At 38.6% G+C, this 25302-nt stretch overlaps 1 protein-coding gene across 1 annotated transcript in view; it reads left to right on the forward strand.

The window, feature by feature from the left end:
* The window catches only part of TOX (thymocyte selection associated high mobility group box), a 433752-nt gene that overhangs the window by 191485 nt on the left and 216965 nt on the right, over window positions 1–25302 (forward strand). Inside the window, exon 2 of the mRNA XM_007939482.2 lies at window positions 19163–19228. Coding sequence (XP_007937673.1) covers window positions 19163–19228 — 66 coding nt within the window. The remainder of the gene's footprint in view (window positions 1–19162; window positions 19229–25302) is intronic.

Genomic DNA, 25302 nt, shown 5'->3' on the forward strand with positions numbered 1-25302 from the left:
TTTTTGTCTCTTTTTTTAAAAAGTTACTCTTTTTTTAAAGTGGTAAAATATGTAACAAAAATTTTGCCATTTTTACCATTTTTAAGTGAACCATTCAGTGACATTAATTATATTCACCATGTGTGTAATCTTCACCACTATTTATTTAAAAGGTTTTCATCACCCTAAACAGAAACTCAGTGCCTTATAAGCAGTAAATCCCCATTCTCCCTCACTCCCAGCCCCTGCTAACCACTAATAGCCTTTTGTCCCTATGCATTTACCTAGTCTACGTATTATATTTAGGTGGGATCATATAATACTTGTCCTTTTATGTCTAGCTTATTCACTTAGCAGAATTGTTTCAAGCTTTATCCATGTTTTAGCATGTTGTATTTTTGAATGAATGGATTTATAAGCCTGAGATGATATTGTTAGGTGCTGTCAAGTAGGTTTCAACTCATAGAGACCTTATGCACAACAGAACGAAAATTGCCCAGTCCTTTACCATCTTCACAATGATTGCTGGGTTTGTGCCCATTGTTGTAGTCACTGTGTCAATCCATTTCATTAGGGGTCTTCCTCTTTGTCACTGACCCTCTACTTTACCAAGCATAATGTCTTTCTTCAGGGACTGGTCCCGCCTGATAACATGTCCAAAATATGTGAACCAAATGTTGCCATCCTCACTTCTAAGGATTATTCTGGCTGTACTTCTTCCAAGACAGATCTGTACGTTCTTTTGGAAGTCCATAGTATATTCAGTTGTTTTCACCAACACCATAATTCAAAGGCATCAATTCTTCTTTGGCATTCCTTACTCATTGTCCAGCTTTTGCCTGAATATGAGGCAATTGAAAATACTTTGGCTTGGATCAGGTTCACTTTAGTCTTCAAAGTGACATCACTGCTTTTTAATACTTTAAAGAGGTCTTTTGCAGCAAATTTGCTGATTGTAATACATTTGATTTCTTGTCTACTGCATCCAAGGGCATTGATTGTGGATCCAGTTACAATGAAATCCTTGACAGCATTAATCTTTTTCTGCATTTATTATAGTGTTTCTTATTGATCCCTGTTGTGAGGATTTTTGTTTTCTTTATGTTGAGATGTAGTCGATACTGAAGGCTATAGTCTTTGATCTTCATCAGTAATTGCCTCAAGTCTTTTTCATTTTCAGCAAGTAAGGTTGTGTCATCTGCATATCACAGGTTGTTAATGATTCCTCTTCCAATCCTAATGTTGTGTTCTTCCTAATATAGTCCAGCTTCTCAGATTACTTGCTCAGCATACAAATTGTACAAATACAAATAAGTATGGTGAAAGGATACATATCTTTCCTGATTTTGAACCACACATTATCCCCTTGTAGTGTTAAATCAAAATACAATCAAACTCATTGCCATCACATTGATTCTGATTCAGCTCTTTAATTCTTGTTTTGAACACCACACTCAATGCATGTGGAATTACAGGCCCAGTAAGAGTTGGGTAATTGCAGTACATTGTACACACTAGACTGTAGCTAAATGATTTTTGTTTGTTTGTTTGTTTAATAAGCTTCGTAACTGATTTAGAACTGAAGCTATCATTACTACTTAAATGAATCATTTCATAGGTAATCTCATTTGTCATCTCACAGTTAATCATGAAAATGATCCAAACCACAAACTCAACCCATTTCCTAGACTAGAGTTTTCAACAATGGCTCTGTTGTTTTGGAGCCAGATAATTCTTTTCTTTGGGGGCTATTTTATGTGTTGTAGGTGTACAGGAGCATGCCTGGCCTCTACCCACTAGATGCCTCTAGCATCCTTTGGTCAAAATGATCCAACAAGTCTCTGGATATTGTAAAATATTTCCTGGGAAGAGTGCAAAATTGTCCCCATTTGAGAGCCACTTTCATAGATGTGATTTGCATTAAATCCATCATAAAATTATTAAATCAGAATGAGAGGTTTGGCCTGACAATTGAAAGCAAAAAACCAAAACAAATTTTGTTTTTTTCTTTCTTTCTTTGTTTTAAATTGTGCTTTGGGTGCAAATTTCCATACCAAACTTGTTTTACTTTCAACCATTCATGCATATCTGGTCTCATGGCCCGATTACTGTCCCCAACAGTAAGAAACTCTCTGCTCTCCTGCCTGTGACCACCCGCTCCCTGTACCCCTCTCATCCATGCATTCCTGTCTGTCCAGCTTTTCCTCTATGTGAATGCTACCCCTCTGGTGTCCCATGGCTGCTTGATCCAAGGGGTGCATCTCCCCTAGAGTAGGTGGGTGCATCGACCTGGGGTAGGTGTTCTATGTGTGGGTCTTTGTATTGTTGAGCTGAGAGCCAGTCACTTAAGTGAGTCCATTTCCACACTCAAAGGGCAACCCAGGACCATAGTCTTGAGGGTTCCACTAGTCTCTCTCCAACCAGCAATTCTGGTTATTTTTGTGTTTTTGAATTTTTTTCCACCTTTTTCCTCCCACTCTATCTAAGATCTCCAGGTTTGATCCCTTTCTGAGTGGTTGATATTGGTAGCCAGGCACCATCTAGTTTTTCTGGGTCATGGAGGGTGAGGTTCTGGTGGTCTGTCTTATCTTTGGACTAATTGTTTCCAGATGACCTTGATTTTCTTCACTCTTCTTTGCTGCATCTGAGAGGAGACCAATAGTTGCATCCAAAAACAAACTTTGAATCCAAAAATAATGAAGGAAATTCTAATAACCATCAAGATAACAGAATTGCTAAAACTATGGCTAATATGATTGGCATTATCAAAACCATTCATTGAGTGAACTTTACACCTTAGAGAATTTTCAAAAATGGTCTTTTCGGTGGCCTTTAATGGGTAAAATATAAACAGAAGTTATGGGGAAAATAGCAGATGCACAAAACTTCATAGGCTTTTCTAAAACTGCATAACCAAACCCTGTCCCTTTCACACCTGACAGTGTAAAATGGACTGTTTTGAAAGGTACAGGTTACAGTCTATATGAAGGTTGCAATGTGCACATTTTGAGAAACTACATTAGCTTTTGGAATCACAAATGCACATGGACTATTACAAATGCAAGTTGATTTTCTGAATGGGGTACAATGAGGTTTTATAAAATATTAATTTTAAATACTGGATTGGGATATGTTTCTGTCATGTATAAAGAGCTTTGTTTGCCTAAATTATGTAGAATGGAGAGTAGGCATATTCTGAGGAAAGTCTTTGAAGAAAGGCAACATTGTTTTGCTTTTTAAATTAAAAAATCCATTTTAGATAATTTAATCTTACTCTAATGTTTAGTTTCTATCCTTTTCTTACTTCAATACATGTTTAAATTATTAGTTTCAAGCTTAATGTTTCAAGTCACATTGAAGGATTTCTTCTTGGAGACAAGACTCATTAGATAAAACATTTAAATATGTACATTCCACTCAAAACTAGGCAGAAGACATTTTAAGCAAAAAAAAAAAGAAAAAAGTCTTGAAGCCACTTAATCTACCATTAATATTAATTCACTTAATGGTTATTAAAATATATTATACTAGAATTTTTCATAGCAAATATGAAATGTGCAAGAGACATTAATAATACAGTGTTTCTTAAAGAAATATGAAATAATAGGATACAGAGTAGTACAGAGGATAGATTTTCTTTGATGTGCACATATAAGGAACATTAACTGATCACTGAAACAGCTAACATCTCTACTAGTGTGTACAATTGTTGAATTAGAACAAAAGTTGTAGTTCCATAAAATACAAGTGATTATTATCCTGTGGATAATTTAATGCATAAAGCTAATAAACTAAAAGTATCTACTAGCATATACAATTGTTGAACTAGAACAAAAAATATACAGTTCCATAAAATGCAATGAGTGAGTGTTATCCTGTGGATAACTTAATGCATAAAGCTAATAAGCTATAGGAAGTAAAATGCAATAGGAGACCTATATCATCTTATATTATAAAAATCCCATTGCTGTTGAGTTGATTCTGACTCATAGTGACCCAACAGGACAGAGTAGAACTGCCCTACAGGGTTTCCAAGACTGTAGTCTTTATGGAAGCAGATTGCCACATCTTCCTCCTACAGTGCGGCTGGTGAGTTTAAACTGCCAACCTTTCAGTTAGCAACTGTGGGCTTAACCACCGCACCACCACAACTCCTTTCTTACATCTTACCACTATGTATTTAAGTATATAACATTGCACTGTTTTATGCCAAAATTGACTTAAATCTTCATTTTGTGACAAGAAATTAGCCTAATGTGATTTTAAGTGGATGTGATATAATGTAGTTTATTATGACTGGGTAATATTTTCTCAATGATCTAAAAGAAGTGTTCAGTAGTGCTTTGCATTTCCAGACAACTCCTCTTGCAATTTTGTGTAGTAATTTTTATTACTATACAATAATAGCTACTCCCTTAGGTAATCTAAAGTAATTTAAACATCAGTCAAATAAAAAACATTTCAGAAGGAAATGTCCTGTACACACTCACATAATAAGTGCACATACGTAACGAATATGTGTGTGTAATATACTTACATGTTTATGCAAACACACAGGATGCATGCAAAGTTAATTGTTTATTTGGTTATGTTTCTACTATTTTTGTCCACTCCCTTATTTTTCTTTTTTATGACTCTATATTAACTTATGGGAGCTCTGGTAGCATAGTGGCTAAGACACTTGCCTGCTAACCAGACGGCTGGCGGTTCAAACCCACCAGCCACTCCTCGGAAGGAAGGTTGGGCAATCCTACTTCCGTAGTGATACTGTCTCGGAAACCCAAGGAGCGGTCGCTATGAGTCGGGGCCGACTCGACGGCACATAACAACAACAACAACAACATATTAACTTATATAGAGATAGATAAGTAGTGGCTGTCACACTGACTGACTCAAGATGACCTTATGTACAATAGAACAAAATGTTGCCCTGTTCTGTGTCATCCTCATAATCACCAACACATTTGAGTCCATCATTGTGGTTATTGTGGCAATCCTTCTCACCAAGGGTCTCCTTTGCCCTCACAGGCCCTCTGCTTTACCTAACATGATGTTCTCTTCCAGCAATTAATCTTCCTGATTGCGTGTCTGGGATCTCTGGTGGCATAGTGCCTAAGGCATTTGACTGCTAACCAGAAGGCTGGCGGTTCAAACCCACTAGCCACTCCTTGGAAGGATGACTGGGCAATGTACTTCCATAGAGATACCACCTCCAAAACCCAAGGAGAAGTCACTGTGACAGTATTCTGTTGTGATACACAGAGTTTTTATTGGCTAATTTTTGGAACTAGATAATGTGGCTTTTTTTTCCTAGGCTTTCTTAGTCTGGAATCTCCACTGAAATCTGTCCACCATAGGTGACCCTGATGATATTTGAAATACTGGTGGCATAGCTTCTAGCCCCACAGCAACACATAAGCCACCACAGTACAACAAACTGACAGATGGGTGGTGGTAGACAGAGAGACAGACAGATAGACATATAGATAAACAGCTAGATAGATAAAAAGTAATGTCTGCATATTATTTTCCATATTAGATACCCTTTCACAAGCTAGTCTAGGGCATATTGAGCCTGATTCTTTCCACTACTTTTCACCTGTCAATCTTTCCAATTAATGATGGAAACAGTCAACTTGTTGTGTTGGGAAAGTACCATAGTTTCCAGAATGCAACACAGGGTCTGTGTCTATAGTTCTATACAATTTACAAGCACATTCATGTTTCATTTGAATCTGAAATAATTGAATAAAGATAATATATAATATAATTATTACTGTCATTCACAAGACCACTCTGCTGGGATATGTCAGAACCAGGACTCCAACGTGTGTCTTCTTATTTCAGACCCATTCATGATGGTGTCTGTTCTACCTACAAGGGAATAAGAGACCCTGGGCTACCCATATATCACATGGTGGGGACAAGGAGGGGCAGAACTCTCTGTTTGCCAGTCCAGCCAACGTTTCATTCACCTGCTAGTAGAGACTTGGAAATGATTCAGGGAGCAAAATATTCATCAGCAGTTTGACATCAGTGTGGGAAAAGAAACCACCTTGGTGTTGAGTGGACACAGTCTGCTCCATGGAATGACCACCAAGATCAATGAGTAGACTGAGGACTTGAGGAACTGCTACTATGAAGCTTTCATCTGTTCTGTAAATTCTCAAAAATTGAACTCCTTTCCAACTTGAGTGACTGAAGAAAGTTCATTTCTAGTAGTACAGGAAGAAATGGAAAACTAAAGTGTGATGTGGTTTCTACAAGTTTTTGTCCTATGGTCCTGGAAGATAAGTCATTTTCATGCACAAAACTTGGTTTGGAAATAGAAGTCCATGAATTAAATGTTACTGCAGAATAATGGAATCGTTAGATATCTGAAATGTTTTTATTTCCCAGAATATGACACAGAATTTACTTAATCATTCATTTAATATTGTTGAGCTAATAATACATCCAAGGTGTATGCTAAGTGCTTGTTGTTGTTGTTGTTGTTGTTATGTGCCGTCAAGTCGGACCCGACTCATAGCGACCCCTCCTTGGGTTTCCAAGGCAGTATCACTACAGAAGTAGATTGCCTCATCTTCCTTCCGAGGAGTGGCTGGTGGGTTTGAACCACCAGGCTACTGGTTAGCAGTCAAGTGCCTTTGGGCACTACGCTACCAGAGCTCCTATGCTAAGTGCTAGGGACAGAATAATGTAAACAAGACAGTACTTGCCTCAAAGCACTCACAGGTCTGTGCAAGAGAGGAATGCAGCAATGACAGCACTGGGAGGCATATGCTGTGACCAGTAGAAGATGCTGTGGAGGACTTATGACAGCCCAGTAAAGGGACTCTCCATCATCCCGGATGTCAGGGAATGCTTACTTTGTCAGGGGAAGATTCTCCTTGACTAGGAAAGTGTAAGTTTACACCTGCTATTCAAACATAATTTGTAATAGTACCCCTTTCATTTTCAAAATTGTCCCAGGATAGACAATAAATTCAATGATCACTCTGTTACTAGGAAATAAAGATGTAGCAGGAGGTAAAAGAATATTCCAAACAGGAGATGATGGATGGAAAGCATGGAGGTGTGGATTGTTTGGCCATATGTAAATCACTAAGGAATGATGGACATCAGCCATCTGATGTTTTGTTGCACTGTGGTGACTTCTTTGTTCCTGTGATGCTGGAAACTATGCTATCCATATTTCAAGTACCAGCAGGGTCACCCATAGTAGACAGGTTTCAATGGAGCTTCAGACTAAGACAGAGTAGGAAAAAATGCTTGATGATCTACTTCCAAAAATGAGCCAATGAAAACCCTATGGATCACAACAAAATCTCATTTTAGATGGTGCTGGAAGATGAGCCTTCTACGTTGGAAGGCACTCAAAATACACAGTGGGCACAGCACTGGTCTCCAGCGTGCCAAAGATTATGAAGATGGTGCAGGAGTGGGCAACATTTTGTTCTGTTGTACTTGGAGTCGCCGTGAATCAGAGGTGACTTGCCAGCAGCTAACAACTACAACGAAACCAGGATGAAATATAGAGAGGCATGAGAATGTAGAGAGGAGGGCACAGACAAGGTGATGCTGAAAATGTTTGACACTTGGCACAGAACTGGTCTTGACCATTTAGAGTGGACACAGATCATAAAGAAGTGGTAAAATTGTTCAAGTCATGAAGGAATTTGTGTTCTAAACTAAGTAAGTTGACATTTACCTTTAAAAGCCTAGGGAGCCATTGCAGGATTTATAGCAATGGGATAAGAGAAGGAAGACTAATGTAATATACTGAGACTAGGTTAGGCCATCATGCCTAATAAGAAAAGCAAGGAATTTTCTTGTGTATCTGCTAACCTTGTGTGTGGTATTCAGTGCCTGCCTGCACAGGTCTGGTCCTCCTCACAAATCAGTGCTTGATGCCCTGTGGTTTACAGAGGCACTAACTTCCCTATTCACACAGCTAATGAGGGGCAAAGGCAGGTCTCAGATCCCACTCTGGCTCAGTCAAGTCCATGGTCTTTCTATAGAGCTTCTGCCCCTGCTAGGGATGGCTCTGGGTCATTTAGAGTTGACTATGAGTCGGGTTTGACTCCACGGCGCATAACAACAACAACAACAACATGGGTGGCATAGTGCCTAAGGCATTTGACTGCTAACCAGAAGGCTGGTGGTTCAAACCCACTAGCCACTCCTCCGAAGGAGGGTTGGGCAATCTACTTCCGTAGTGATACGCCTTGGAAACCCAAGGAGGGGTTGCTGTGAGTTGGCTCTGATTCGATGGCAGTGCATATGGGAATAGAATAGCTATTTTAGGAAATATCCATTGTCTTTAAGTGGCTTGTGGCCATTGAAATAAGAAAATAGTCATTAAAATGGATATGGTATTCCTTAGTCCTGCAGTCACCTGGGATACTTAGAATGTGTGTGTTGACCCATAATCTTCTTTCACAAAGGTCTTATTTCCCTTTAGCAGATCTTCTCCTATAAGGTGCTTATCTACTATCAGACTGACCTAATACTCCTTCCAAAGTACTTTATTCTCTAAAACTCATTTTTCTTACTCCAATATTACCTGCCTCAGAATGTTGTGAGTATTCAGTAAAGCATGTGTGTACCTGGCACATAATAACCACTCAATAAATGTTAGCTGCTTTTGATGAGAAAAGGGCCTGGCACACAGTAGGTGCAAAATGAGTACTTGTTGAATGAATAGGTGAATGGATGAATGATTGCTACATTTTAACTTGAGAATATTCCATGAACATTTAATTTTAATGTACCAGCAAGACCACGCTAGATGGTTCAAATCTGATAGCACCATGTGGTGATAATTCCTTCTCCCAATTTTTCAGCAGAAGAATATCAGATAGTGCCATTCCAGAAAGGAAAACAAAGAGAACCCAGCATCTCTTACTATGCAGTATAAATAAAGCTTTGAGTAAAAAGAAGCATACTGTTTCCAGCAGGAAGTCTTCCAGCTTCGGCTCTAACATATTTCCAGCTACATATCCATTATGCTATAAAAGGACATTGTCAAAGGGGATGATGAAGAATCTGAGAGAGTGCTGTGTGTGTGTGTGTGTGTGTGTGTGTAAACAAGAGTGGGAAAATAACCCCTAAGGGGATGGTTAGGACTATTATACACAAGAAAACAATTAAAAGAAACTAGAATTGGAACTCTATTAGTACATGTAATGAATATGCCTTAGGAAGGGGACATCTTATTCAAGAAGCTTTAAGCTAATGCAAGGAAAAGCGTACACTAATCTTCATAAAAGTGTAGATAAGTCAGCAGGGAAAGTCACATGAAGTCATAGGTTAAACATCAGTGAAGACTAGGCAAAAATAGATAGAACTATAGTATTTAGAGATGTTAAAATTTTTTTGAAAATTATACTCCTTTTCATATAAAAATGGATTGAATTACTTCTCAACTTAAAATGAAAATATAGTCCAACAGAGTTTTGCTTACTTTCACAGTAGACATCTCCATACTCAAACTCAAGAACTTGAAGGATTTTAATTCCTGCTGTTCAATCCAGTTCTTAAACATCATCATATCTTCATTTAGGAAACAGAAATTTACTAGCTTCTGGAAAAAAATATATGTCGAATATCAACTCTAAATAGAACTAGAGTAGATCTAGACCAAACCCCTTGTATTTCTAATTGGTCACGTTTGCTGTGAATATAGACCGAAATAAATTTCAACACCTGTCCTACCATTAGGTGATTTGAATTACCAAAAGTCTATTTTGGTAACATAATTGTTCTACTTAGTCACATTGTTATTTCTCTGAGTAATAATAATAGAGAAGTGAGAATTTCCATCTTAATAACCCTGTACCTTTCTATTTGTACTTTTATTTGGTACTACTACTTTTAATCTTTATTCAGTCCATTCAATGATTGTCCCCAAATTCTTTTTAAAAATTATATCTCTTTTTATCCCACTCAATTGCCAATAACCAGTCTGAAATCACTTCTCTGTTCATCTTTTTTACACATCTCCCATTCAAGTTCTTAACTTTCTTGATGTTCTGAACTTCCATTGGTCTCTTACCTTTTTCTTGTTTTGAGGTTCCCTGAACTGAGCAGACTCTTCCAGACCAGACACAAGTTGAGAAAGATTCTCACCTTTTTCTCTACATGTCAGATGCTCAAAAATGTTCACTGTGCTGAAAAAGGGATACGAGCAATAAAAGATCCAACCTTCATGCTTTGCATTCCACATCTTCACCTGATTTAGGTACTATGGTAAATGAAGTGAGTGAGAGCTGATATGATGTGGAAATAAGTGACCTTAGGTATGGATCGCCAGCAATTTTGAATGTACTTCCCAAATTGTGCCTCTAAAGAGAGGATGGATTCAGAAAAATTTGCCTAAAACATGACAAGTCAGGGGAGTGTAGTAAACCAATTTTTTAACACTGTATCGACTGTCAACTGCACAGTATAGTTTTGCAGCTTTAAGATTTATAGAAATTCAGAATTTACTTGGAAACTCACTTAAAAAACAAAATCCTGTATTGAGTTAGAAATTACTCCCTTATTTTCTGATAGCAAACACCTTACGGGGGCTTTTTAGTTAAAACTAGTGGTGTGTGTCATGCGTATTTTTTAGTTAAAATTATTTCCATTAAATTCACCAGAATGGATTTGGAGTTATAGCTGAGCTTTCCTCCAAACATTCTTTTCTTTCAAAAACAATGAGTAATGAATATGGGAAGTTTGAGGTTAATGTGTGGAAAGTTAGGGGTTCATGAAAATCTGTGGGAAGTGTAGGGGTCATGAAATTTTGTAGAAACTTGCATTTTTCTTTCTTTCATAGTATAGAAAACCCTTGCTCTGTCTTTTCATTGTTTTTCAAGAGCTTGTTTCTGTCTTTGCAGCCCACCCACTGCTATCAAGTCGATTCTGACTCATCGTGACCCTATAGGACAGAGTACAACCGCTCAATAGAGTTTCTAAGGCTATAAATCGTTACAGAAGCAATTGCCTCATCTTTCTCCTGTGGACTGCCAGTGGGTTTGAGCTAGCAACCGTTTTGGTTGGTATCTGAATGCTTTAACCAATGCACCACCAGTGCTCCTTCTTTCTTTGCAGAGGAATTTAAAATAGAATTATTGACTCTTAGAAATGATACAATAAAATCTGAATGCTGATGGGGTGGTGAGATTAGTGCAGCATGACCATTAAAGACGGAATACAAACAAACAAACAAACAAAAAACCCAGTGCCATGAAGTCAATTCTGACTCATAGAGACCCCCCATTGGGTTTCTGAGGCAGTAAATCTTTATGGAAGTAGGTTGCCTTCCTTCTGTGGAGTGGCTGGTGGGTTTAAACTGCCAACCTTCTGGTTAGCAGTCAAATACCTTAGGCACTATGCCACCCAACTCAAACTCACTGCCGTGGAGTTGGTTCCAAATCATAGCAACCCCTCCTTGGGTTTCGGAGGCAGTATCTCTACAGAGGTAAATCACCCAGTCTTCCTTCCGAGGAGTGGCGGTTCTTGTTGTTGTTGTTATGTGCCATTGAGTCAGGTGGGTTTGAATTGCCAGCCTTCTGGTTAGCAGTCAAATGCCTTAGGCACTACCCCACCAGAGCTCCTGCTATGCCACCAGAGCTCCTTAAAGACAGAATGTTGTTGTTGTTATGTGCCGTCGAGTCCGACCCGACTCATAGCGACCCCTCCTTGGGTTTCCGAGGCAGTGTCACTATGGAAGTAGATTGCCCCATTTTCCTTCCAAGGAGTGGCTGGTGGGTTTGAACCACCAGCCTTCTGGTTAGCAGTCAAGTGGCTTAGGCACTACGCTACCAGAGCTCCCAAAGACAGAATAGCCTCTGGGAAAAGCTCACATGCTAAAACTAAGAGTGCAAGCCCTGGGAAGCAAGAGTGAGGGAGGAAAAGGAAATAGGGCACACAGCGGAGAGAACACTGTGTATGGCTGGACATCTCCAGTGCCGTCATGGGTAACACCGTGGGCCAGACCCCTCCATTGGGTAGTAATTCTGCTACACTCCCTGGCTATGCTGTCCAGCCCCTCTTTTCAGACTCTGAGAAAGGCAGCACTCTGCACCAGATGTTGGGTCTCTGTGGTGCCATGCTTGGGGGCACCCCGGTCTTTAGCTGTGGTGGCAGCAGAAACAGTGTCTACAGGGCCTTTATAACTTTGGGAATGGTGCAAACCTTCCTGGCCAGGAAGCAAGGCTAGTGGCCAAGGACTGAAGCAAGCGGGCTGAGTAGTAGATCAGGGTGGCATGTACTTGGATCTGTTAATGGCAAGTTTTTTTATAACTTCTTTGAGACTGAATTTTGTCATATTAAAAATGAAAATAGTAATAGTCACTAAATTTTAAGGTTGTTATGGTAAACTAATGACTTCAAGTGTTTACAGCAATTAGAAAGTGCCTCCAAAGGAAAAAGTTAGAACGGGCTTGAACTGTCATAATCATAAGTGTAGAACATATAAAAACCATAAAACCAAAACCTTTGCCATTGAGTTGATTCTGACTCCTAGCAACCCTGTAAGACAGAGTAGAACTATCCCATAGAGTTTCCAAGTCTGTAATCTTTATGGACGCATACTATCACATCTTTTTCTTGAGGAGAGGCTGATGAGTTCAAATCGCTGACCTTTTGGTTAGAAGCTGAGCACTTAGGCACGACACCACCAAAACTCCTTATAGCATGTAAGGTGACTACTAAAAAGAATACAGTATTCATTTGAATTTAAAAGTTCAGTGTGTTTGTTAAAAAGCCCCATTACATTGTAGCCATGCCTTTAACAGCAGAGAGGAACTGCTGTCCTCAAGATTCATGCCACTGAGCCATGCTGTAGGAGAGTTTTCAAAGGACAGGTTTTGTATAAATGCATGGTGTTATTGTTGAAAATTTCTATTATCAAAGTTAACAAAGAGAACGTATTGTAGAATTCTTCTCCAAGTAAATATATCACTTGGGCAAAAAGTAAGAATATAAAGCCAGGCCCCAAGTGGAGTCCAGATTCCAAATTGTGAGTCTAGTGTTCTCTACTCGCCTCAACCCTCCCAGGTCCACAGCCAAGTCCACACTTCCTGTCTGTACCATTCAGATCTATGGTAAAGTGTTTACCACTCAAATCAAGAGACAGGAGCCCAACTGAGAGGAGTTTCCATTTCCTAGCTCAGCTCTGTGTGCTCCCTGGTTGTGACACACTTCCACACAAAGGGCCAGCAGAGGAACTCGGCTGTCTTTTATTTGGTCATTGATAGCCTCAGCTCTGCTTGGATTCTCTCTCTTTCTTTCAGTGTGAGCTGCTCTGACAGGCCCACTGTATTCACCACAGTTCCATTCAGCAGGTGATTTCTTGGCAGCAGACTGATTCAAGCCTATCTTACATCCACATGTTCAGCCTTGAAATTGGAAGATAAATAGACAGGTGTTCCTTCTCCAGTGTCTCTTGCCTTTTTCTCTGAGGATGGTGAAGATCCGAAGGAAGTGTGAGGAGTTGGCGTCTTATATCTTTCCTGAATCCATGTGACTATGCTTATGAGCTGCCATAAGATAGTTGTGATAGTTGTGCTCTTATGCACAGTCTCTCCCTTCCCTCTGTGCTTGTATCTTCCAGAATGCTTTGCTCTGTGTGAACCAGCCCAAGTCTTGGGCTTTGTTCCCCAGACTTAAGTTTTTTTTCTCCTACTGCTGAAAAAAAATAAATATCTTATAATCTTATGTTGGGTAGAACAATACAATAATGGGAATTTTATTTGAAGGATATTGCACTCTTTTATAATGACTTAATGCATCTTCTAAGAAAATTAGCCCCTGTTATATAAACATTTCCATCTTTAGCTTTTTGTTCCAATTAAAGTATCAAATATTCCCTCTGAAAAATATACAGGAATGTAAGGTTTCCCCTTTAGGGACAATACAATGTGGTACTGTTTCTTGATTTTCAGGAGATCTTTTTTCCTCCCTCAGCTGTAATTTTCTGGTTCTCTTATAATAATTTCCCTGAAAAGATCCCCTTTTCTGTACCAGTGACAATGATTGATTTATAATTCAAATTCTCACTTTGATTTTTTTTTGTATCAATGGTTTTGGTAGCCTAGTATCACCCATTTTTTGCTCATCCTTCACTAAGTTCCAACGTTGCTAGATGTCAGCTTTCAGTTTTTAAATAGAAGAAATAATAACTATCTAGTTGGCAAAGCTCTCTGGGATTATGGGTTTGGTTAATATCCTCTAAAAACAATTTCAAAAAACTGTAGAGAAGATTATCAATGACTTTTTATGTGATTGCATTCCCTGGTGCTTTGAAATAAAAACACAATAAAGAATAGGAAAGCCCTTGGTCAAAAAGGCTAATCCTGTGTTGATGCCATTTAAATTTAGATTTAAATAACTCAATCTATTTATATTTTCAAACTTTGCTTCAGGTTTTAAATTGAGAATACATGGAAATAAAGTATGGTTAGATATGGGAGTAGGAGCCCTGCTGTCACAGTGGTTAAAGTGCTCATCTGCTAACTGAGAGGCCAGTGGTTCAAAGCCACCCAGAGGCTCCTCAGTAGAAAGGTCTGGCAATTTGCTTTAAAAACATCAATCATTGAAAACTGTGTGGAGCAGCAATTCTACTCAGACACACATAGGTTCACCATGAGTCGAATCAACTTGATGACAGTTAATGTATAGTCCAGGTAGTGAAGCAGGGCCATTATAGTGGGATTGTGTAAATACCTGCCTCCAAGTCAGGGGAGTATACAGAGATGTCATGTACAAAGAACCGTAAAGTCTGAATCCCTACTCTGTTTTCCCCATTGTGATAAAAATATATATAAGATTTGTCATTTTAATCATTTTTAGAATTCAGTGGCATTAATTATATTCACACTATTGGTCTCCAAAGCTTTCTCATCACTCCAAACAGAAACTCTATTTAAATTAAACGTTAACTCCTCCTTGCACCTTCCCACCAGGCCACGATAACCACTAATCACTTTCTGTCTCCATGCATTTGCCATTCTAGATATTGCATATAAGTGGGATCATAAAATATTTGTCCTTTTGTGTCTGGCTTAGTTCACTTACCATAATGTTTTCAAGGTTTATTCATGTCAACATGTATTAGAATTTCAGTCCTTTCTAAGGCTAAAGCTAACTTTTTTTATGGGTCCAAAAACCAAATTCACTGCCGTTGAGTCAGATCTGACTCACAGCGACCCCTTCTTGGCTTTTCAAGGCGGTATCACTATGGAAGTAGATTGCCCCATCTTCCTTCCAAGGAGTGGCTGGTGGGTTTGAACCACCAGCCAACACAGTCAAAATGCCTTAGGCACTACGCCGCCAGAGGTCCCTTTTTATGGGTGCTGTGTTGCTGTTATGTGCCATCGAGTCGGTCCCGACTCATAGCGACCCCTTCTTGGGTTTCCGAGGCAGTATCACTACGGAAGTAGATTTCCCCATCTTCCTTCCAAGGAGTGGCTGGTGGGTTTGAACCGCCAGCCTTCTGGTTAGCAGTCAAGTGCCTTAGCCACTATGCTACCAAAGGTCCTTTTTTATGGGTAGTGGAATATAAAACAATAACAGTGGAAAACTATTCTGCTTGGAGGGCAGACCTCACTTCTATTCCCGGAAAGGCTAGGTGACCAATAAAATGTCTGTTCTTTCAATCCTAACATGAAGAATTCAGATGTGATGCTTTCAGGGACCTTTCCAAGATTATTAGCCAGTGCCTAAGGCAACTGACTGCTAAGCAGAAGGATGGTGGTTCAAATCCACCAGCCACTCCATGGAAGCAAGACTGGGCAATCTACTTCCATAAAGATTCACCACCTTGGAAACCCAATCAACTTGACAGGCAATGGGTTTTTTTGTTTTGTTTTGTTTTGTTTTATTATGCCTGGTGCTAGGCTTTCGGGACACTAAAGATAGAGATGTCCTCTCTGCCCTCTAGTTGTTCACAGTCTAGTGGAGTTCAGCTCTCCATGAGCAAATGTGTCTTACCCTAAGAGCAAAACCCTCCCGGAAACCAGGGGTGGGTCACCCAATAAGCAAGGTAAGCATAGACTTACTTGTGCTTACTAATCTGTAGTAAATAGTTTTACATATTTACCACCACATGCTGTTTTTCATACTACAGATTAGTAAGTAAGCACAAATAAGTCTATGCTTACCTTGCTTACTGCATACTCCATCCCTGTCAGGGATTGTACAATTTGAAGAAGGATTGGTTCTGTAAGAATGTGATAGTGAGTTGGGAGAGAAACAGATGCCAGCCATACCTAGAAGGAGAATCTTTGATATGGTGAAAAAATGTGAAAGTGTTCACTACTGATTAGTAAGCAAGCTATGATCGACAGCACATAACAACAACAACAACAACAACAACAACAACAAGCAAGCCTGTGCTTACTTTGCCTTTTGGGTAATCTGACATTGCCAGAAAGAGAGGGCTGATGATGGGCATGCCGAGACTGGGAGCTGAGGAGGTAAGGAATATTTCAACAAGTAAAAGAGAAGAAAGGCATCCTGGACAAAGGGCTGTGAATATGTGTGGAGTGACTAGAGTACAGGGCGGGGCCAGAAAGGTGGGAGTGCAGCCAAGACCTTCCATCCACACAAGCAATAGCATGAAATAAATATTTTTCCAGGCATTTTGACACTGTAGGCCCTCCAGAAATAAGCTTTCAGAGGAGTTCAGAGTCTTCTGATGCCAACAGAAAAGCCACCTCTTAAAAAGTCTTTTAAGGCTTAATCATCCAGAGATATTCAGCCAGGCTGATGACTAAGTTGACAGCTCACCATGACACTTGTTTCTGGGTTTCACAACACTACAGAAATTCTTGACAAAATTGCAACATCACTGAGATACTGGCACTACTCTGCTTTGATAATTCATTGAAATGATTTTCAGAATTGATTGCTAACTCATCAATAGGCTTCAAAATATTAAATATATATTCTGATGGTTAAGTGCATGGGATAGAAAGCCAAGTTGTCTGGGTTTGAATCCTAGTTCTTCCTATTAAGAGCTTTGTATCTTTGAATATATAGTTTAACTTCTCTGTGAATATGTTTCTTCCTTTGTAAAATACAGGTAATAATGATAATATCTAACTCCTGGCTGTTGTGATGATTAAATCAGTAATATACGTAAAGCTACAGGTGGTTGGGACATGAAATGTACTAAAATTATTTTAACTCTCATAATTATAATACAGTAAGTAATTGTTTTATTTTAACAATGCTTTTACAGCCTTAGCTCAATATCACTTGCATATTGGTACTTTTTGATGGAAGAGCCTTTATCAAGAACATTAGTGTTGAATATACTGAATTAGCATGCATTTTGGATAGACTAAAACCAAAACTCCAAAGCCTTAGTTGGCATGAGAACGACACCAGATTTAGAAAATGAGTTAGAGAAGATGAAATAGAAAGTAACACATTTATAGAATATGCATCTGCGGTGGAGTATTTGATTCACTTCGCTACTTCAGTTTAGTTTGTTACAGTCAGAGAAACTGTCCATATTTTAAATGGTTCCTTGGCATTTTCACATTAAAAACATTTGCAAACAAACCAGTGCACTCACACAGGGGTTGGAACAGGAGAACTGCTAAGTGAGGCTCTTTGTCAGGTCTGGGGGTTGATAGACTCCAGGGTAGACTATCTGTGGGGTGAAGAAGGAGCCCACTGACCCAACGGAAAAGCAACCTTGGGTAAGTCACTTGGATCAGGGAAGCTGAGCCAGTTAACAAAGCAACCCAAATCTCCAACTCTTCTATTCCAGGTGTGCTCTTTCTGAAGTATGCTAACAACCACGTCACTGAATATGTGGTTTCATATCTGTTTAGATAAGTTGTTCACATAACTGGAAATATTTTTACAGGGCTGTATGAGGAAATCATTTGATTCTTTGAACTTAACCTAGTGAGTGGTTCGGGGTCTTTAGTGATGGCTCTACTTTTACAGTTGATGTTTATGTGAATTTATCTGATCAGCATTTAGTCAGTGCTGCTGACTAAAATGTAGATGTCGTGGTATGTGCCCAGATTGGTGTAGCCCTCTGATCCTAGCACCTCATAGTGGTGGAAGGCAATGTCTCTAACACATTTTTTTTCCCCGATTCTGACAGTAGATAAAGAATGGGCATATGTACATTTGTACTGTTACCAATAACAATGTTGCATTTCAGAAAGTAATTTTTCAAATTTCAAGTTTCTATGTCTGAAATCAGTCTTGTCAATGAACGTGTATGCAGACCAAGCACTTTGAAGTTGGATGTATTAGTCTAAGTTGATTATTTCCTTGGGAAATTTCTTCCTCTTACTAAAAAAGAAAAATTTTGCCCATTTGTCAAGTGTCTAAGATAGCTAAGGTTTAGACTGAATGGAGTGGTTACTGCATTCAAAAAACCCAAATAGTTTGTTGTTGTTATTTAAACTACTTGATTCTCCTGCAATTGTCCTGCACCCGTGAATTTCCTCCTTCCATCTTCTTAAGTCCATTGGCTTGAAAACATTTATATATGTAAGTTGTTATGCATTTGTCATACTTACATTCATTCTTCTTCTTTCAGCAAGGAAAATTTAATCACACAGCCTGTATATTTTTATTGTTATTCATTGTTCTTTTCATTCTTAACCATGGTTATAGGGGTTCAGGCTCTTTTCAAATATTATTTTAAAGTGAACATTTTTTAAATCATAAAACTATTAGGATAAAGTCGGTTTTCATCTCTTATGAAAATACTATGCTTTTTCGTTTTTGAGAGCTAAACTCAGAAGGCACTGAGCTGTGCCTTAGTGTCTTTTCCATTATCCTTTTCGTTCAGAAATCATGCCATTCATTTAATACTTCATTACAGGCGAGCTGCGATATATATATACATGGTGTGCAAAATGAGCCATTTTGTTTTAAAACAGATTGCAGATGAAAGGAAGCCATTCATTTCTTGCTTACTTGCTGTAATTACTAGAGCACTAATTACTCCAAATCACTGACATCCAGGGTCAGTAAGGATGACAACAGAAACATCAAAGAAAAGACGTGGCTCACTTGCTGTGACAGATTTTCCATATTCCCGACCACAGTATTTTTTTTTTTTATGGTTACTGTTTTCCAGTTTGCTGCTGAAAAAGAAAAAAAAAAAATACACACAGTGAAGATTGCTGAATGTTTACTATTATTTCATTCGCAGTTTGACGGTGAGAACATGTATATGAGCATGACAGAGCCGAGCCAGGACTATGTGCCAGCCAGCCAGGTGGGTTAATTAATCTTCTCTGCCTTGTTTCAAACTGTAATTAAACAAATTCAAAGAGTTGCATTGCAAATGAGTAGCACTATCAGTAACTGCCTCAATCAGGAATAATCATAATTTATAAACAAAGCATTTAAGCCTTGTTTCCAGTTAATGAGATAGCGCTGATAAAACACCAGAGTTGGCATTTGTTGAAAGCTGCTACCTTGTTTCCTCTCCAGAACAGCAAGCAGCTGTTTTGCCAGCATGATCTTTCCTAAACAGTTGTTTTACCTTTAGGAAATAAAGTCTTTACAGGTGCAGGTTATTTGGGCTTCTGACTGTGGATGAGTTCATCATTATAAGCTACACATGTCACACATAGCTTTAATTATCAAATATCGGAGCCATTTTCAACAACATGCTACATTTACACCTGAAATCACGTGGTCAGTGGGATTTTGCTAATGCCAGTGCATCAGAGTGGACGCTAATGGTGCTTCAGAATCCATGGGGTGGGGGGTAGCTTTCAGATCAAAATGTTTGATATGACTGAAACCCTTCAAGGGCATATTTGTATCCATTTCACTGGGACTAGTTGACAACGTATTTTATCATGAGAAATGACAACAAAAATATAGTGAAAATATGATGGTTACATTTGTAAAAGTAAGTGCTTGGTTATTTATCTTTTGGATACTTAAGACCAAGCCCTTTCATTCAGGAAGGGCATTTGAAGCAAAATTATAACTGCCCTAGGGGGCCAGTGTAATGTTAAATATAAGAACATTGTAAGCAAAAGTAAATAAATGAATAAGTGAAGTAAGAGGGAGAGTTCACAGGAGCTTTTTATAGATTTTTTTTTTTTTTCCAGAATAGTAAAACCATGGCATCCTGGCATTTTATATATCAATAACTATAGCATGTTGGGCAATCTACGTCCATAGTCATACCTCCTCAGAAACCCAAGGAGAGGCCGCTATGAGTTGGGTCCAACTCAACGGCTCATAACAACAAACAACAATACATAAACTCTAATAATAATAATTTTTTAAAAAACCTCACTGCCGTCGAGTTGATTCTACTCAAAGCAATCCCTCCTTGGGTTTCCAAGGCCGTGTCTCTATGGGAGTAGATTGCTTAGTCTTCCTTCCAAGGAGTAGCTGGTGGGTTTGAACTGGCAGCCTTCTGGTTAGCAGTCAAATGCCTTAGACATTACTCCACCAGAGCTCCCAAATGCTAATATGGTAGTTTTAAATGTTGAGATGTCTAGTCAAATAGATTTGCTGCCTGGGAGGGGAGTAAAGGGGGTGCAGAGGGGAAAGTAAAACTCTTTTTCTTCATGGAAGTTGTCAGTGAATTAAATCTAATGTATATATAAGGGCTGTACTCTGTGGGGCTTTGAAATTTCTCTAAGAAAAAAAAGGTTCCCTGCTTAACATGAAACAGGGCAGGCCTACATTTCCATGAACTTTGCATTTAGCAGCCATTATGAACCCTGCCGTCTTTGGGCAGATGGTCTTGAAACTACACTATATTGTTTGGCTGAAAGGTCATCATGGCATTCAAAGATCCATCCTACATTTCCTTCCACTCAGCTGAGTTGATTACTCTAAGAATGCCTTTGGAAGGCCCAGCTTTGCATTTGCAATTGTTGCTTAACTCACTCTGTTCAGCAAAGTACCCTCCAAGGTCTGTAGGTAGTTCTGAATAGCACTGTTTGATTAAAAAATGAAAAATGTTATTATGTTATTATTAATTTTCTTCTAACCATCAATCCCAAAACTGTACTGACAAGTTTAGTATTACTATTGGATTAAAGCAGACCGGTATCATCCTTCGGTGCCTTTAGGGTTTTGAAGTGTAAGGGCTAATTGAATTTGTTTGAAACAGTAGAAACACAAACTCAATAAGTGATTGCTGTTATAAAGCAGCTGCTTCCTTTCAGGGAATGATTATGTCCGTCTTAAGGAGTTTTGGATAAAGGATTGGAAATGCAGAGCACATTCATCTTAACAGCCTGGCTCCTTAGATTTTGAAATTTAAGTACAACATTCAGCTCTGGCTAAAAATCTAACAACTAACATTATTTCTCTTAACATTTCAGTCAGGAGTTACTAAGAATGTCTTAAATACCAGTGATAATTTATGGAGTAGTAGAGAGCGCCAAATACTTTTTGTGCTTTTGAAAAATATGGCAGGTTTGTGTTCCCGAAGCAAACTCTTTTTTAATAACATTGCATATATAAAACTGTTTTTAGAATTTGCTACTTAGGAAATTAGACTAATGTAAGATAATACATATGCTGGGAGGGAAATAAATTTCACAAATTACACACATTGAATAGCTTGAGCTCAATTTTACACTTGACATTCCTTTTGTTTACTGTATTGTAGTATGTTCAAGAATTCATTACCTGATATTCTTTCAGGGAATTTTAATCAATTTGCCCCTTTAGGCAACCATAAATAAGACTTTAGTCATCCTGCTGGGGGATAAAAAAAGTTTTGTTCCTTTTCCTACAGAGCATCAAACATCTGCATAGTTTAGCAATCCAAGACAATTTGCCTCATAGAATCACTCAACAATTATAATTCCTGTTCAATTTTCAAATCAGTACATGCTTTGGGACTTATAGACGAAGTTGCTAAGTAGCAACATATGGTGCACTCCTGCTCCTGTGATGTTGCTGCAAGCAAATAGCATCATTCTATACTTGAAATGATTTTTATAGAAAGCCAACACTGGAATTGCTCCAGAAGTGGAAGCACACTGTAAAAATTAATGATATTCTTTTAGACAGTCCCAATGGGCTCTTTGGCACTGTCTACCATGTACATTCTATACATCTTAAGCTAGTGTATATAAACCTTCAAAACATTTTTTGCATATAATTTTGTAATTGATAAGCAGCTTCTCAATTAAATATTGTGTTGTTGTTATGTGCCGTCGAGTCAGACCTGACTCCTAGCGACCCCTCCTTGGGTTTCCGAGGCAGTATCACTAGGGAAGTAGATTGCCCAACCTTCCTTCCGAGGAGTGGCTGGTGGTTTTGAACTGCCAGCCTTCTGGTTAGCAGTCCAGTGCCTTAGGCACTACGCCACCAGAGCTCCTCAATTAAATATACCACCCTATAATAAGCTGAACTAGTGTGTAATAAAAGCACATAACATATCCATTCCTCTCTGGTGCTTTTCCTGGAATATGGACTATTTTCTCCTGTAATAGCTATGAGCTTGCAGGCCATTTAGTGCTTTAATTTAAAACTAGTTACCTTTTTCTTATTGTGGATAGAATTTGAACCATATCAATGCAAGATTTCTCTGTGCTTTTCCAAACCCTGCCAGATCCTTCCTATATAGTTTGTGGGAAAATATGAGTGAGCTGATGAAAGGAATGGAGGAAGTGAAAGGTGCCAGCAGTCTATCATAAACTACCTCCTTTCTCTTTCTAAACTTGTCATGTTTGGTATCAATGGCTATGTCTAAATCAGAGCAGAGAACAACATGGCTGACATGGATGGGGCCTCCCAACTGAGCTCTGACTCTCCTCCAGACACATAGGGCCACTCAGGTCTACATGCTCAGTGTGGCCTTTACTTTTCCTAAAAAACTGAAGCTCCTTTCTCCAACCTCCAGAATTACAGTACTCTCTGTAGTTCTTAAGGTGCAATTGCACCCAAGATATGAATGTTCATTTGAATTAAATACATCAAAGGAAACAGAAACAAAACATTGAGAAACTTCATTTTAGTCTAAAGGAGTCTGGTTCTCTCAGAACTTTCTGTGTTATCAGTGTTTATTTTTTTAGTTCTGAGTGCGTGCCATTGCTATAGCACTTTGAAGAACATTCTCTTGTGTGCTACCGGGTTGTTCTATCCTTTCCACCCAATCACCCTTTCTGTCCCCTACAGCATCGTTTTCTACCAGTTCTCTTGGCAGGAGCTCATTCCTTCTCATCCATGCCTCAGTCTGGGTACCACATGGAAAAGGTTGAGAAGGATTACTCTTTCTAGACAAGAAATAATCACTTGATGGGGGAGACAGAAGATTTGTCTGGTATCATTTAGATTATGGAAAAGCTTAGGTTACTTGCCTGAACCAGATTTCCAATCAATCAATTCCCTTCCACAGGAGTCTTCCTTAGCACCCAGGGCTTGGTTAATCACCAGATAGTGTTGAGTCTACCTTTTTTTTTTTCTTTCTTTGCATAACTTACAAAGCTGTCTCCTCTTTTCCATTCACATAATTACTGCCTCCGTTCTGGGCCTCACGGTTTCACTTTAACTCACCTTACCCTCATCTTGGCCTTTCCATTTCTCCTCACTGTTGCCTCAGTGATCCATTAAAAGAACTGACCTTTTTTTTTCCCCCTGTGGACACACATTTGGTGTGTCTCCATCATCTATAACTTGGAGTTATTGAGGGGCTGCTTTGCCCCTCCATGGCATGTCACATATTGGACTCTTCACCTATTTTCTTGTCTGTCTTTCCTATTAGATTGTGAGATCTTAAGGATGAGGTCTAGATCTTGTTTCCCTTTGTATTTCCTGAGCTCAGAATAATGTCTGAAATATCAGAGGTATGTAGCATTATTTGTTGAAAGATGGATACATGAATTAAAATATTCTGTGAGCATGTCTTTAATCACATTAATTATTTTAGTCTTCTACTTATAATGGTTCTCAGCCCTGCATGGCAGGACATCTAGCAAGCCCAGCCCTGCCCATTCAGTTCCAGTAGCTCCTCTCCCGTGAATCACTGCCATGACACATTCACAAAAGTCTCCAGCACTCCCTCCTCCTTGGAGAAACATTTTAAGCACAAGACTCAAAGAATTAATGTGATAATAAACTCGCTAATAATAGGCAATTATTCTGAAAATAGTATCATATTGCTATTTGTCATCACAGTGCACTGGCAGTGGAAACAAGGGGACCCTCCAAGTTCCTTTCTGTACAATTGTCTCTAAAAATCTGCTGTTAGAATGTTTTCAGATTTGCACACGTATTAATGGCTACATATATTTTAATTATATGTTCTCCTAATAAGAAAATTGTCCAGGTTATAGTGTAAATGAGGCGAGAGAAAGGGTCTTAACAGTGTTAAAGGTAATATTTTTTAAGAGCATTGTAGGGAAAGAAAAAAAATCTCTTTACTATGGTCCATAACATTTCCATGGTTGTGTCATAAATTTGAACTATAAATTAGACCAATTACTTTTAGATTGGTTCCTTTTGGCAGAAATGTCAGGAATAAAGTCAACTTGACTTTTTGACCATTGACGCAGTCAAATGATAAAGCTGCCATGCTTTGATAAATCTAGTTAGTCCAACAAAGTCTGGCATCTTAACAAGCCCAAACTAGTTACTCAAACCAGTCTTCACTGTAACATTCAAATGATTACTCTGTGCAGTCCCGGAGGTATTCATTACAGACAAAATTGCTCTTGTTTCCTTGCATACAAGCTGAGTTTTCAATGGGAAATGAAAGGATGCCTGGAAAAATAGGCCACCTAATTAAGTTAAACTACTCTAGCATTTGGCTTGACATCTTCATTACTCAAAATTAAAAAGATGCTTCACTTGAGCACACAAGTTACTATTGTTTATGTTGTTTTCTTCCTAAATTGGCTTCTTACATGGAAGTCTGTTTTTCAGAATTATATCTTGAAATAGCTCACATATTTCTTACAGTTTATAAAAATGTCTTAATAGCCAGTATGTATACTGAATATGGGTGCCAAACAAGTATATACATAGAGCTCTTGATCATCAAAGATCCATCAGTCTTTCTGCATATTTTCTTGACATTCATTTACCTATTGATGTGGTTGAACTTTTGATGATTCTTTATCCACCAGCCTTTATTATTTTAGTTGAGTTTTGCTATCTTTACTACAAATAATCACTTTCATGAGAAATGTGAATTCCTAAAAAAAAAAAAATCTTAATAGACCATACAATTTAAACTGAAATTCATTTGTCCAGTAGAGAAATGTTTTATATCAACCTCTCTAGTGGAGCTATTTTAAGAGCATTTTAAAACATAAACACATGTAGAACACACTATCTACTGATTGCCAGTTCCTAGTCATT

The sequence above is a fragment of the Orycteropus afer genome, unplaced genomic scaffold, assembly GCF_000298275.1.
Source record: "Orycteropus afer afer isolate SDZICR_OR568_19922 unplaced genomic scaffold, OryAfe1.0 scaffold00060, whole genome shotgun sequence".
Taxonomy (NCBI): domain Eukaryota; kingdom Metazoa; phylum Chordata; class Mammalia; order Tubulidentata; family Orycteropodidae; genus Orycteropus; species Orycteropus afer.